General features: G+C 34.9%; 2 protein-coding genes across 2 annotated transcripts; both read right to left on the bottom strand.

Annotated features, from left to right (window-relative positions):
- Positions 1 to 1,905: 1,905 nt before the first annotated feature.
- LOC109239141 (rapid alkalinization factor-like) lies at positions 1,906 to 2,644 on the bottom strand. The gene has a single exon (XM_019405659.1). It carries the CDS (start codon positions 2,511 to 2,513, stop codon positions 2,160 to 2,162), a length of 354 nt encoding a protein of 117 aa, XP_019261204.1. The 5' UTR covers positions 2,514 to 2,644; the 3' UTR covers positions 1,906 to 2,159.
- Positions 2,645 to 5,261: 2,617 nt separating this feature from the next.
- Positions 5,262 to 10,005, bottom strand: LOC109239144 (protein LOW PSII ACCUMULATION 1, chloroplastic). Its single transcript, XM_019405665.1, has 9 exons — positions 9,707 to 10,005; positions 8,052 to 8,155; positions 7,633 to 7,768; positions 7,226 to 7,457; positions 6,920 to 7,077; positions 6,311 to 6,499; positions 5,964 to 6,064; positions 5,680 to 5,776; positions 5,262 to 5,590 (listed from the first exon to the last, which is right to left on the bottom strand). The coding sequence occupies exons 1-9, from the start codon at positions 9,935 to 9,937 to the stop codon at positions 5,516 to 5,518; spliced, it is 1,323 nt and encodes a 440-aa protein (XP_019261210.1). The 5' UTR covers positions 9,938 to 10,005; the 3' UTR covers positions 5,262 to 5,515.
- Between the last annotated feature and the right edge of the window lie 3,391 nt (positions 10,006 to 13,396).

Raw genomic sequence — 13,396 nt, 5'->3', positions numbered from 1 at the left:
GTTTGGTTGGTGCGTTCTTCCGTACGTGGACGTAGAGACGTCTCTTCTACGGAGAGACGGTACGACGTCGCGACTGGAGGGAGGGGGGGGTTGAATCACTTCGCCTGGGTGAGGCGTTCGGCGTCACATTCTCCTCGTCTTCTCCGTGAGCTTCATTGATGGTATTTAGGAGATTAGTAGTAAGGCCTGCCACTGCTTTTAGTCTTTCTTCTTCATTTCCTACCATGTTAGACTATGCAAGTAGGGGAAAGAAACTTTGCTATTGGTGTCTTTTTGTAGATCTAGAAAGACTATGATATTGACTAGAAAGTCCCTACAGACGGCGCCAAATTGTTTGGCCAAAAAGTATAGTACTCTTTGTTAAACTAATTAAAAGATAACAGAGGCAAAAGGTGAATCCTAGTCAAGCATAATAATTCTTAGATCTAGCTAAGAATTTAAGTGATATCATTTACTTAGTGCTCAGAGTCGTGTATTCAATCATTAAATGCGCACCATGGAGAATAATGAAGAATAAATGATGAGCAATAAATATGAAAAGTGGTAGTAAATATAAATAGAAAGAACAATTCACCCAAATATCAAATGATGTGGAAGATTCTTCCTTCTGACAGCAAAATATGGCAATAGATAAGGAGATGAACAATGGTTTCTTGGATCAAGTGAGTGCAAGGGAAGAGTAACCAATAAAATCAATCACTATGGAAAGGTGAACTTTGTATTTTCTCTCAAGGGTCAACTTCGTACAATAGTTTTTTTTAGAATGAATCTCACGTGCCTCTTTCCTCTCTCTCTCCTTTTCTATTTATATGGGATGTTCTCTAAAAACCCTAAAAAGTACAACAAAGGGAATATTTAAGAGAATATTGCCATCTCTAGTCCCCAGACTGCACTAGCCGTTATTCCTACTCCTTGCTATTCGACCTCAGCTTCAGCGGCTTGCTCAACGGCTGCTCGTTATTGGGCTTCGGTCGACCTCGGCTTTGCCGCCCAAAGTCGACCTCTTCTCACTTAACGACCCTCTCACGCCTGATTTTCTAAGTCCGATTTTGACCCATACAGTAGGTGATCTAGCCACAAACTCAAGATTCAAGTGGCTGGGAGGATGGCTGCGTTTTGCCTGCGACTGTTGATGTAAAATATTCGTAGTTCGAAAAATGTTTTTCATCTACCTATGTTTTGATAAGCAGAGTTATCCAAAACTTATGGTCATGGAAGATATAAAAATTAATTCAAAATCTTCATATGTTATGCCAACAGGTTACTCCCCTTTCCTAATTCTCTGTCAAAATATATGACCTTTTTTAATGTTTCGAAAAGTCAATTCTTGGGCTAAAATTCAGAAAGTTCGATAGCCCTCAAAAAGAAATTATGTTCCCTAAGTTATCCTTCCTAATACATAATAATTGTTTTCTTTTATACTGTTTGAAGTTTGGTGGAAAATATGCATCGCTATCTCCAGTTAAATATCAATTCAGGATTCGAACTCGGGATGTGCACACGCTCTTACATTGAGCCAAAGTCGTGGGCCTTTCCTGATTACTCATCTAGTCATCTTCCACCTAATTTTCAACTACATAAGAGCATCACTGCTTATAACGCTACCAATTCATAAGGCGATAAAGCAAATAGATGTGTCGCTGAACCAGGCTGAACCCCTTAGCTAAACTATTTGACATTAAAAAGAAACAGGGCAATTGACAAACTAGTGTATCTAATTTGTGTAAATGTTATGATTAAAAAAAAGTTTAAATGTTGACATCAATTGTTTAAGTTTTCTCCAAAAGAAATTTACAGATTTCAAATTAAATAAAAGTACCAAGACAATCTTATTATAGTTCATAATAATTTAAAATCATAGTTAAAAAAAAATTAGTACTATTCAATTTTGATGTAGAACTCAAAAGCAATCAATTCCAGAATGAACTTAACAAGCCTACTAATGAACATTGCATTAAACAGAAATACATGATCACTATCACTTTATTGAAAGCAACTGAAAAAAAACACTATATATAAACTATAAACACAGGATTTTCATACGCATACAAGATTTATTCTAACCAAAAACAGTAAAATCAAACAATTACATACTAATTAATCAACAAAGAGCAGATAAATCATAAAAACGGTTTACACAAATCGATATAACGTAACCGTTAACTCCGGCAACGAGTAATAGCACTGCAGCCACGGGTATAAGGATTAGCTTCAGCACCTGTTTGGCAGTTATAATAGGAAGCACCTCTTCTAGAACAGGGTACAGTGTTTCTCTGCAGAGCACCATAGCTTATATAATCATCAGTTGCTAAAATGCGCCGGTTGCTCTCTGAATCCATTTCGAATTCACCGGCGGCCATGCACTCCGCTATCGAACCTTGACAGCTGTCGGCTGATTTCATCGGAATCCATCCGCTCATGTCGAAGTCGCCGCCGGTAGCTTCGACGGAGATAATCAATAGCTTGATTAATAGCGAAGAGACGATGAAAATGGAACTAAACGACTTCGCCATTGCCTACAACTTTGTCAATGGTAAATGGTATATTTCTTCTCCTCCTAGTTATATATATATAGAGAGAGAAAATATAGCTACTACTAGTTGCTTTCTCTTTGTTGTAAGTTCTAACTACTACTAGCATACCACTATTTTAGTTCGACGACTCAATAGCGCGGGATACAATGGATTTTAAGTATTTTTGGCTTTTTTCGTGAAATGGTGTTCGTGTTGCTGGTATTTACCAAACTACCATTGCCACAAAATAATGTATGCCCAAATTTAACTATTGAATGTTTTCTAAATTATTTAGATATTAAAAGAAAAGTTTTGTTTGTAATTTTTATGTATTTTCTGCCCATGCATTTTGTTAGAAAGATTTAACAATTTACGTCTAACTTTACACTACAGTTAAATGATTGATCATCTATTCTAAGGCTCGTTATTCTTTTTGGAACCTAAAAAGTATTTATACTTAGTTATATAGTCGGGCAGGAAAGGATAACGCATAAACTGATTCTTTATTTGTTCTTTTTCATTTAAAAATTTTATGGGGTGGGAAAAGCTTGTAATAAAGGAAGGTAAAGAAAGGGAAAAATATTACTGTCGACAAGATTTGAACCCACATTTAAGTTTTTTAATAATATATATGCTCTGATATGGAAAGAAAAGGAGCGCGGTGATATATAGGGGAAGGGTTTAAGTGTGAACTTGAGATCTTATGCTTAGCTTCTGAAAGTTGTTTTGCTTCGAGGTTAATACCATAAGTTAAAAAGAAAGGTCAGGAGGAGAAAATAAAAGAAATTAATTGTGAAATAGTTAATAATTCTGATCTAAAGGCTTCACCCTCAAACTTCTAATCCCAATATTCTCGAAAACATTTTCACCATATGAATCCACATGGACCACTTGTATCAATAATGTGTTGCTAATTACAAAAAGAAATCGTAAACTAAGGGTACTTGAATTTATTTAGGTTAAAATTCGAAAAATATTTATACGAAAAAAAGGATATTTCGGGGAAAGCAGAGTTTATTAGAAGTATGGTGTTGATCTAGCACTAGTTCAGTTCACTTGTCCTAATCTTGGAACCAATCATAATAATAATATTTGAAGTAAACCAAATGAAGGATTGTGGTTGGAGAACAAAATAATTTCAGTTAAGCATCCAAGAATGTGGATAGTGATCAATAAAATGAGCTGAGAACCACGGGATTTTATGTCCAAATCTAATAGGGGCAAGAACACTAAGTGATTTCTCCCATCTATTCAAGTTTTGGTGGATAGAATTATCCAATATATGTACTGGTGGGAGAGAAAGGATACCCCGAAATTAGTTGAAATATCCACAAACTAACCCGAACACTACGATTATAAAAAATAGTAACTTCAATTGACATAAGATGATAATGACTTAATGAGACCTTGGTATACTGAAAGAACCTTCTATCCTAATGGATTTCCTTTTTACCAGTTCAACCGCGTCCTTATTGCTGTTGGAAAGTTTAGTCATCCTCAAACAGATGAACCTTTCAAAACCTACCAAAGAAAATGATGTCAATCTTTCTATATTATTATTGATCATCTAATCTTCTTCTTGAGAGTTGTTTGGTTTTAATGAAAGTTGTGGCAATCTTTCTATATGCCACAACTATTAACGGAGTCGAACAATTTATTCCTGACTAATTTTAAAATATTATTGTGATTAATAGACTATTCTTTTATAGATTTCAAATATGTAAAATATTACTTCAAGCAATTAAATCATCACATGTATATATAAGTCAATTATCCTTAAGGTTTTAAGTATGCTGTGTTCTAATTTAAAAGTAACAGTTAAATACTTCATAATCCATAAGAAATTGCTGAAATTATAAGTATTCTAGTTTTAAATAAATGCATTTAAGTAGAGTGACCGTGCAGGCAAAGGAGGGATGCAAATTGTCGGAGGAATAGAATAATAAAATGGGCAATCATCTTGGACGTTGGTCCCTTCACCTTATAGTTTATGCAGATTGCACAAGTCTTCCCGGCAGAGTTGTTATTTTTTTGTTGAAGTAGGTTTAGAATATCTTCTTGTTGGAATAATTCAAGCTTAAATCCTCTCGTTTTGATTAAAAAAGTACTTAGTTAATAATAAAAAATAGATCGACCCTTCAACAATTTCTGAACCAAACTCAGTTTTAACGTATGCAAGAAAACACATTACTATTATTTCCAAAAGAAGTCAACCACCAAAGCAGAAATTACTTAGAAATGCTTCTCTTGTTTCTCTTCTTTGTCAAGTTGATTGTCCCAACATTCAATAAGGAAACCGAAGAACAAAGACTTCAAGCATAGGCGGATGCACTTAATTACTATATACGACTTAATGCTAGCAGATGAAAACCTCTCAAATATATACATATACGCTACGTCCCCATTAGTGTTATAAAAAGTGATGAATACACTGGTATTTCGCGTCCATTGATTCACAATCATGGATCCACCTCTCACTTCAAAATAAATGAATAACTATATCAGTATGTATAAGATAAAACAAGAGTAACTTTAGTTCCATTGTTAAGATTTCCATTGGCTGTGAAATTTCATCTTCTTTGATATTCATCTGGAAAATATCAGTTTATTCAGGGGCGTATGTAGTGTGTTGCCGACGGGTTCAGCTGAACCCATAACTTTCAACGCGGAGTAAAATATTATATGTAAAAATTCATTAAAATTGCATAAATAGCAGATATGAACCCATAACTTTAAAAATATAATGGGTTTAACGCTAAAAACCTTAAAAGTTGAACCTATAGGATTTAAATCCTGGATCCGCCTCTGAGTTTATTGTACAGTACATGTTCGTGAAAGAATGGAACAAAAAGCCGGACAAGAGCTCGCTAGGCATCAATCAGTGCCTTTGTATATTTCAAGAAAGGAGAGTAGGAGACTGACACAAAATACACCAGGTAGTGAAATACACAAAATACACCAGGTAGTGAAAAGCTTTTAGCACACAACCGGAGAAACTTGTATCATCTTTCTAGCTTGCTTAATATTGCTTCCATTGGAGGTAGTTCCTTCACAATTTGAGACCAGTCAGGCATACCCTGCAGAGTTGGTCAATATTAATTGGGTCATAATCAATGGAGCAGAGAAGGGAATTGCAGCACAAAGAATTTTACAAGCACTGACTGACCTTTCCTGATCGTCGAACACGACCATCTAGACGAAGTATAATGTAGACATCTTCACCTGGAGTAACACCTTCAGACCTCTGTTGATCCCTTATCCACCTGAAACAAAATGAGGTTAGATATAATATCGATCAATAAGAAATAGACCTTTCCAGTATGGGCACAAGGAAAAAATTTCAGTCTATCAAACTACGCGCGACAGGATGTCCTTAAGATAAAACGGCACAAACATAAATGCCCATGAAGATGATAAGTAGTTTCAAGTGTATTAAGAAAAGGCTGATACCTTTCCCACTCTGCAGGTGAAACAGTCTCCGCCTTGAACCGGATCTCTGACTTCAATTTGGATTTTGCAATTATTGACTGAGTTCTTTGGTCAAAATCTTCCTACAGTAGCAATGGGAGAAAAATAAGAAAGCCTAAACAGATACATGCAACATTAAGATTATTATTGTATTATGCTTTTTTGAGCAACAAGATACGACTTTCAAATTTCAATGATCAGTAGCGGGAAAAAAAATGCTTCTGGACTTTGAGCAAAAAGTAAGCAAGAATCATGAACTTGATGTGCATGCTATAGCATCAAGTTGTTTATAATGATCATTAAGTGCTATTAAAAATCTTCAATCTTACCCCTATTGATGGGAGAGAAGCGGCTGCCTTTTGAGGAAGACCAAAACCTTTCTTCTCTATTTTTGTTTCCCTACCTTCACCCCAAATAACAGGAACTAGAAGGACTCCGCGTTTAAGAAGCTCAGTGCGGAATCTCTCAGCATTTCTCATAGCCAGAGAGACTGTCTCCTTCTTCCCAGACAAAATAACCTAACAACAAGCAACTGGTCATCCATATAAGAAGAGAAAGTATGTTCAAGTCAGGAATTTCAAAACAAAAAAAGAGAACAAATACGTAATGGGATATCTTTTTGCTCATTCAAAAAAGGCATTTGTCGCAAACCTAGCAAAATGTGGAACTAACTTTTCTGTCATCATCCCTCCGACAATATAAATGTGATGGAAAAGCTTTCTTCTTTGTTTAAGAGGAGAGGTAAACCATTTCTTTTGATCTATTAAGCAGAATATGTGAAAACAAGAACTAGACATGTGACCCTGATAAGAGTTGTACAGGACTTCTCATTCTTTAAGTGATAAATTGAAGGACTCCTACTGATGTTTTCTACTCAACTTCAACTAACTTCTGGAAATTGAAAACAGCAAGAGTAAAGGGGAAGTTGTCTCACTAACAGGCCTCACGGTGTCTCTTAGCTGGACGAGTTCAACAATCCTATTAGTTGAAAGGCGCAAAGGCAGCCTTGATAGTGTTTCATCACGTGATATTTGTGCAAGCTGTTCCTCCTCTTTTTTGTTCTCCCAAAGAAACAAAGCCACAAAAACAATAATACCTGCAGAGTGCTGGTTCAAGAGCTTAATCATTTTTGAGAAACAGTTCGTTTCCATTAAGAAGCGTTAATTAATATACCAAGTAAACATCATTTTACAGAACTTCAGAAGTGAACTATACAATCCATAGCAAGTGCAGTCATTATTTACCAACGACATTTATAGCAACATTTCCTGCAGTCTCCCCAACATCAGGAGCACTCTCTCCACCTTGAATTGCACGGATTAACCTGGGTATAGTGAAAAATGTAGAAATTCCAGCAGCAGCGGTGAATGCCACGTAGAAGAATCTTCTGACCCCTCTAAATGGTGCTTGTACCTCGCTGATGAGCTTAAGGTCTCTACGGAAACTGTACCCTACGTCTTCCCCTCCTAACCTAGCCTGTGAGGTAATAAAAGACTATGAGATTCAGAAACAATGAAATAAAGCTAGAGCCTTGCTAAGTTAAGATACCAATAACATAATCACATAATCAATGTGATAAAGAAATGAAATTAATTCATACATCCAAGCATGATGATAACTAAAGAACTATATCCATCAGCGGGGAACAAACCTCTTCCTGTAGTTCCTTAAATTCAGGCAATGATCTGAAGGACGCCAAATCCGGATCATTAAGGATTGTGCCAAACTTTAGGTTATACTCTTTTAAAGCAGTCCGTAAACAGTCAGCAGCTTTCTTTCCTTCCCCTCTTAGAAAATAAAGAAAATATATAAATATTAAAAGAGTGAAGAAACAGAATAAAAAAACTAAGCTACTTTGTGATGTTCTTTGAAGTTTCAACATTGTTCTTAGTGATCCTTCCAATGAAACAATTAAGCTAAGAACTGTGATTAAGAAATTTTAGGTTCATTTACTTGCAGTTCATAAGATAAGAAACTCAGGAATATTTTCTCCTCAACATGGCTTCAAACAAATTAATGGTTATCCAGCTTAACTAATTCAACCATGAAAGAGGCAACGGATAAATCTACCTGTAGGCGTGGCAGCATGCTTTATTATAAAGAGCAGCTTGAACCTCGATGGGGTTGGGATCTAAAGTAAGTGCTGTTTCAAACTGCACAAGAGCGTCTTTAACCTGGAAAGTTAAAATTTAATTAATCAAGATGGTATGTATTTCTCATACTGCAGACTGAAACCAAACCAAAAGGGTCTGTAACCAACTTGTAGGAAAGTTTGTTACACAAACACAGAACATTGAGGACACAATTAAGTGGGAAATATAAAGAAAAGCAAATTAACAATTAAGTGGGAAATAAAAAGAAAAGCAAATTAACAGGTTTAAAATTAGGAAATTTGCAAAAGAAAAATTGTTGATTAAAATTGAAAAGAAAATTCGATCAAATAATTGAAAAGACATTAACAAAATTGATTTTTCCAGTAATAACAGCGATTTAACCTTCTAGATGCTATCCTTAAGCTTGCTATGCAGGATCAGATAGAGATACACAAGAAACTATACTCAAGACATACAAGCTGCTGATGCATACAAGACTATAAATAGAAAAACTCCTTCAGTAGGTAAATCTTTGGATCATCAATCTTTTGCTATGTACACGAATAGACATATCACTGTGACACAAGGAATGTAATGTCACATGCAAGGTAGTGGTACTTATCCATCATGCACATAAAGCATTCTTCTTCGGCATGTTTAGACAGAGTGTGTGATGTTATCAGAAGTGTAAAATAAGAGATGAATGCACAAACTCTAAGCAGCAAAGCCATAAAGGTAAGGAAAATGCCTTAGCTATTTTACTAGCTCGAATTAACAGAAATGGCAGTTCCTAATCTCATAAATGCACCTATGTTCTTGATTCCATAATATTAAACAGAACATGTTATGCTTTGCAGCATAAACAAGCAAGCACCGAGTGACAACTCCAACAAAACCTTATCAAAACTTACTGAACTTGTTTTCTGATTCTAATACTTCCTAGTTCATCCATCTAAGTTATGTGAGGCCATTTGAGGTTATCTTTACAATCTTATCATTATTATAAAAGTCCGCTCATAAGTATCTTGAAATCTAGTTGTGCTACAGATAACATCTAAATGTGCCTTCCCATTTTTAAAGTCACTGTCAGAACGTGAGTTAGTTGACATTGACATCAACCACAAAATTGTTAATTCTTGACTCCAAAAGCCAAACTATGTCATATAAACTGAGTCGGATGAATAACTAATTTCTTTGTTATACACTTGTGACATGACTTTGGAAAAGGTCAAGAAAAAAACAATCTGCACTTCTGGAGTCCTTTTGATAGTTTACAAAGCTAGTAACAGATAATGCATGAAATGGGGATGAAAAATTTAAAAACATTAAGAACAGTGATCATTTGCAAAGGGAAAAAAAAAGTCCACACTCAACATTTCATCGCAAGGATGAGTTTTAAGTGTTAATTCAGCCCAGCAGGAGTGCAACTGTCAGTCTGTCACCATAAGATTCACTCAATGGGAAAATTGTGACTTTTATGATACAATGGGTAAAGTTTAGTGAAAACACCTGAAATTAATAACAAAAAAGAACTTCTATCTATTTATTTATTACAACACCAAAAGTGTCAATAACCATAAAACAATTAGAGGAATTACAGCCATGAAACTGAGAAAAGAAGTAGGAAGATACCCGTCCTTTAGAAAAGAGGTCGAGGCCCACATTGACGCAAGACTCCGCAGTGGGAGTACTGGGTTCACTAACTTCTGATGGCGGAGGGGGCGAAGTAGAAGAAGAACAAAAGACTATTGAAAGAGGATTTCTGTTTGGATAAGTTAGCCATACTTGTCTTCTTCTGTTAGTAATTGAAAATTTGGAGAAGCAGAAATGGAGGTGGTGGGAGGCAAGAGTTGCAGTGGCCATGTCCAGATTTCATTGCATAAGCAGCCCACCACTCAGCTTATCCATACGCACCACGCCTAAACTTCGTGTGGCTTTCATTAAAAAGCTTTAAGTTACACATATTATTAATTCAGTTTAATTGATTAATACTTATTACTCAAAATTTCTAAGCTATATATGGTGATTGTTATAAACAAGTGTTACAATTCAAGTGGTAGTTATAATATTTATCCACTGTCAAAGAACTTAAAATATTTTTACATAAGGAAGTTTGTACGGAGAAGGCAAAATAAATTACCCATCCACCTTGTACTCAAATCCCTCTTACACACTTGTTAAATACGGCAATAGTATTACATGCCAAAACTTTTAAAAGTGTATCTATTATAGACCTCTTTTGTCATGTGTTACACGCGTGTATTACACATAAAAGAGGCACATAAAAACTACAAAATTCATCTGAAATTAATTTTCTTTTTTATTTTTTCCCTTTTTTAACTATTTTCTCTCCAAATTAAAGAAAAAAAATAACCCATGTCTTCTTCCCCAACCCACACCCCAACGTTCCCCCACCCCCTCGTCTTCTTCCCTAACCTCCATCCTAGTTTTGTCTACTCTCCTCATATTTCGTCTTTCCAACCAACCCCCATGAATAAGAAGAAAAAGAAAAAGAAGAAGAAAAGAGGAGCTATTGGGTCTTGTAAAAATCATTATTATTGACCTTTTAAAAAGCTTGAAAATTTAATTGGATCTTGTTGATTTTGGTGTTCCATGACATAGAAAATTAGTTTGAATTCATAATTATTGTTGAATAAAAATTTACTTAGGTGATTAATTTTGATAAAATTCAAAAAACACCATTAACAAGNTTTGTGTCTGTATTTGTGGTTATGTGACTTGCAGGGATGGATGTTGTTAAAACTTGTTAAAAATCGGGCAAAGAGTTGAATCTATAGTTAGGAAAAAAGGTGCTTGTAGTGGAAGGGTTGGTGGTACTATGGTGGTGGCGGAGAAGATGATGGGATTGGGGAGATGAGGAGGGGGTGGGATTTTTTCTTTTCTGTATTTTATTCTTTGCGAAGATGAGGAGAGGGGGTGGAGTGGGGGGGGGGGGAGGGGGGGCAGAGGTTTTTTCAGTTTTTTTCGATTTATGACACATGTCAGATGTTGATTGGCGCGTGTAATAACAATCTTTAAACAGATGTGGCTAAACACCGAAGTCGTGTGTAATTGACACACATTTAAAAGTTTTGGTGTGTAATATGATTCCCGTCTTTAACAGGTGTGTAAGAGGGATTTGGGGACAAGGTCGATGGGTAAAGTATGTATTTTGCCTATGGAGAATCACCACTGGTTTCAACAAGCTTCTAAGAGCTCCTTCGATTTGAGATAATATAAATCTCTATATGTTATAAAACAATAAATGAAGAACAAGAGTATTGCAGAGAAAAGTAGAGAGAGAATTCTTATTGATATTGGATGAATTACAATAGAATAGAACCCTCTATTTATAGGGAGAGGGTGACTTAGCCACCAAGTAATAAACCCAAGAATCTCTCTAAATATAGACATTCACCATAAATAGAATTTTATTTATAAAACTCCCCTTGAATGTCTATTCAACAGATAATGTGCCTCATTAAAACCTTAATTAAATAAAACCCAGTGGGAAAAAAAATTCTAGAGAAGGAAAAAGAGTACACATGTTTAGAAATACGCCTTTTGGTTGCCTCGTTAAAAACCTTGCAAGGAAAATCCAGTGGGACAAAACCTTGTAAGGTAAAAAGAGTACAACGCGTATTAACTCCCCCTGATGAGAGCATCAATTCACATCCTTAAGCATTTGCATTCCAATCTTGTGCACCATCTTCAAAAGATCTTTGGTAGAGATTTGATGAACAAATCAGGCATATTAACTTGAATGAATATATTGCACCTTGAAATCATCATTCTTGATAGATATATAATGTCTTCATATAATGTCGTGGAATGGCTTTCAATATCTCCATAGAGGTATTCTCGCTATCACATTATCATGCTTATAGTTATAGCAAGATACATATGTGCACAAATTGCATTTAGGATATGGTACTTCAGGACCAAGAATTGTATATGCTTTAAGCGATTTAAATCCTTCAAGGATTGTCATATAAGTTAAGTCATATAATAGACTTTAGATGCATATCAAGTTTTCATGTCATGCTAGACATATAAGATATCGAAAACTGATTGTACATACCATTGACTTTATACTTTCAAGTGTTTGAACTACATGTTCAAAACTACATGTCTTTCATATGAAACCAATTCTACTTGAATTGTTCTCCAGACTTAAGATCCTCATATATATATATTTAGCGCTATCATAGATGTCGTCGACAAACATTTTATATCGGTTCCTAACCTCCTTATTTTACATAAAGACATAACATAGAGATCTCTTCATTCATATATTCAGGTACCTGAATCTCTCATGAGATTTTATAAAGTAAGAGAATTAATGAGAGCAAGCAATGTAAGAGAATTCGTAAAGAACTTTCTAGTTCTTTAATATTTACCCATGTGAATTCTCTTTTATTTTTGCACATCATACTAAAATTAACATGGCTAAACCAATTATGCCAACTGAATAAATTATCAATATTGATAAACTTTAGATTTACACCATGACGTGTGCAATTATCAATAAACTCCAAGTTTATTATGATATGGGTTTTTATATCAATAAACTTCTCTTTATTGTGGCATTCTTTTATTTGTGTAGTACAAACTGGAGAATAAAGCGGGTAGCTTTTCACATATATATTATCCCGCTACAAGTTGTAGTAATAGAAGATATTAAATCTTTCCTTTATTTATAGTCTCAATATAATCAACCGCTTTCGCGTATACTTTGGAAACTGAATAAGTTTCTTTGAGACTTACTACAACACAATACCTTATTGGTAATCAATTGTGTTTCTCCAAAATAGTAATAATTGGCTCTTCCAGAGCTCTCAATTAATTTGGTACTACCACATATTCATCAACATCCATATGGTGAATATCTCTTTTAAAGAGAAAGTTATACCATTATGGGTATGGTCAAAATTATATGCAAGATATGTTTCTTGCATTACCGTTGTCTTTTAACAATCACAATGCCAAAATATTTTGGCGTACAATAAGTACGTGACCAATGACCATTCATGCCATAATAATGACATTATTTTCTTATATCATCTCAAACCTCCTTCTAGAGGTGAGTGTGGTATATTCACTACCACTAGCACGTTCATATTCTTCCAAGAATGAATATATATTCATAAATCAGATTTTATCACATTCACATCATGAATGGACCATAAGCATCTGTATGTGCTTTACGAAATCTTATATCAAATCGATGACAAATATACTTTCACAGAGTGAAGGATTATTTTGAGTAATCCTTAATTATTCTACATTATCACAATGATGACGATTATAATTTCGTCTATT

The sequence above is a fragment of the Nicotiana attenuata genome, unplaced genomic scaffold, assembly GCF_001879085.1.
Source record: "Nicotiana attenuata strain UT unplaced genomic scaffold, NIATTr2, whole genome shotgun sequence".
Lineage (NCBI taxonomy): Eukaryota > Viridiplantae > Streptophyta > Magnoliopsida > Solanales > Solanaceae > Nicotiana > Nicotiana attenuata.
The sequence above is the reverse complement of the archived record's forward strand: the minus strand, read 5'-3'. Positions and strand labels throughout refer to the sequence as shown.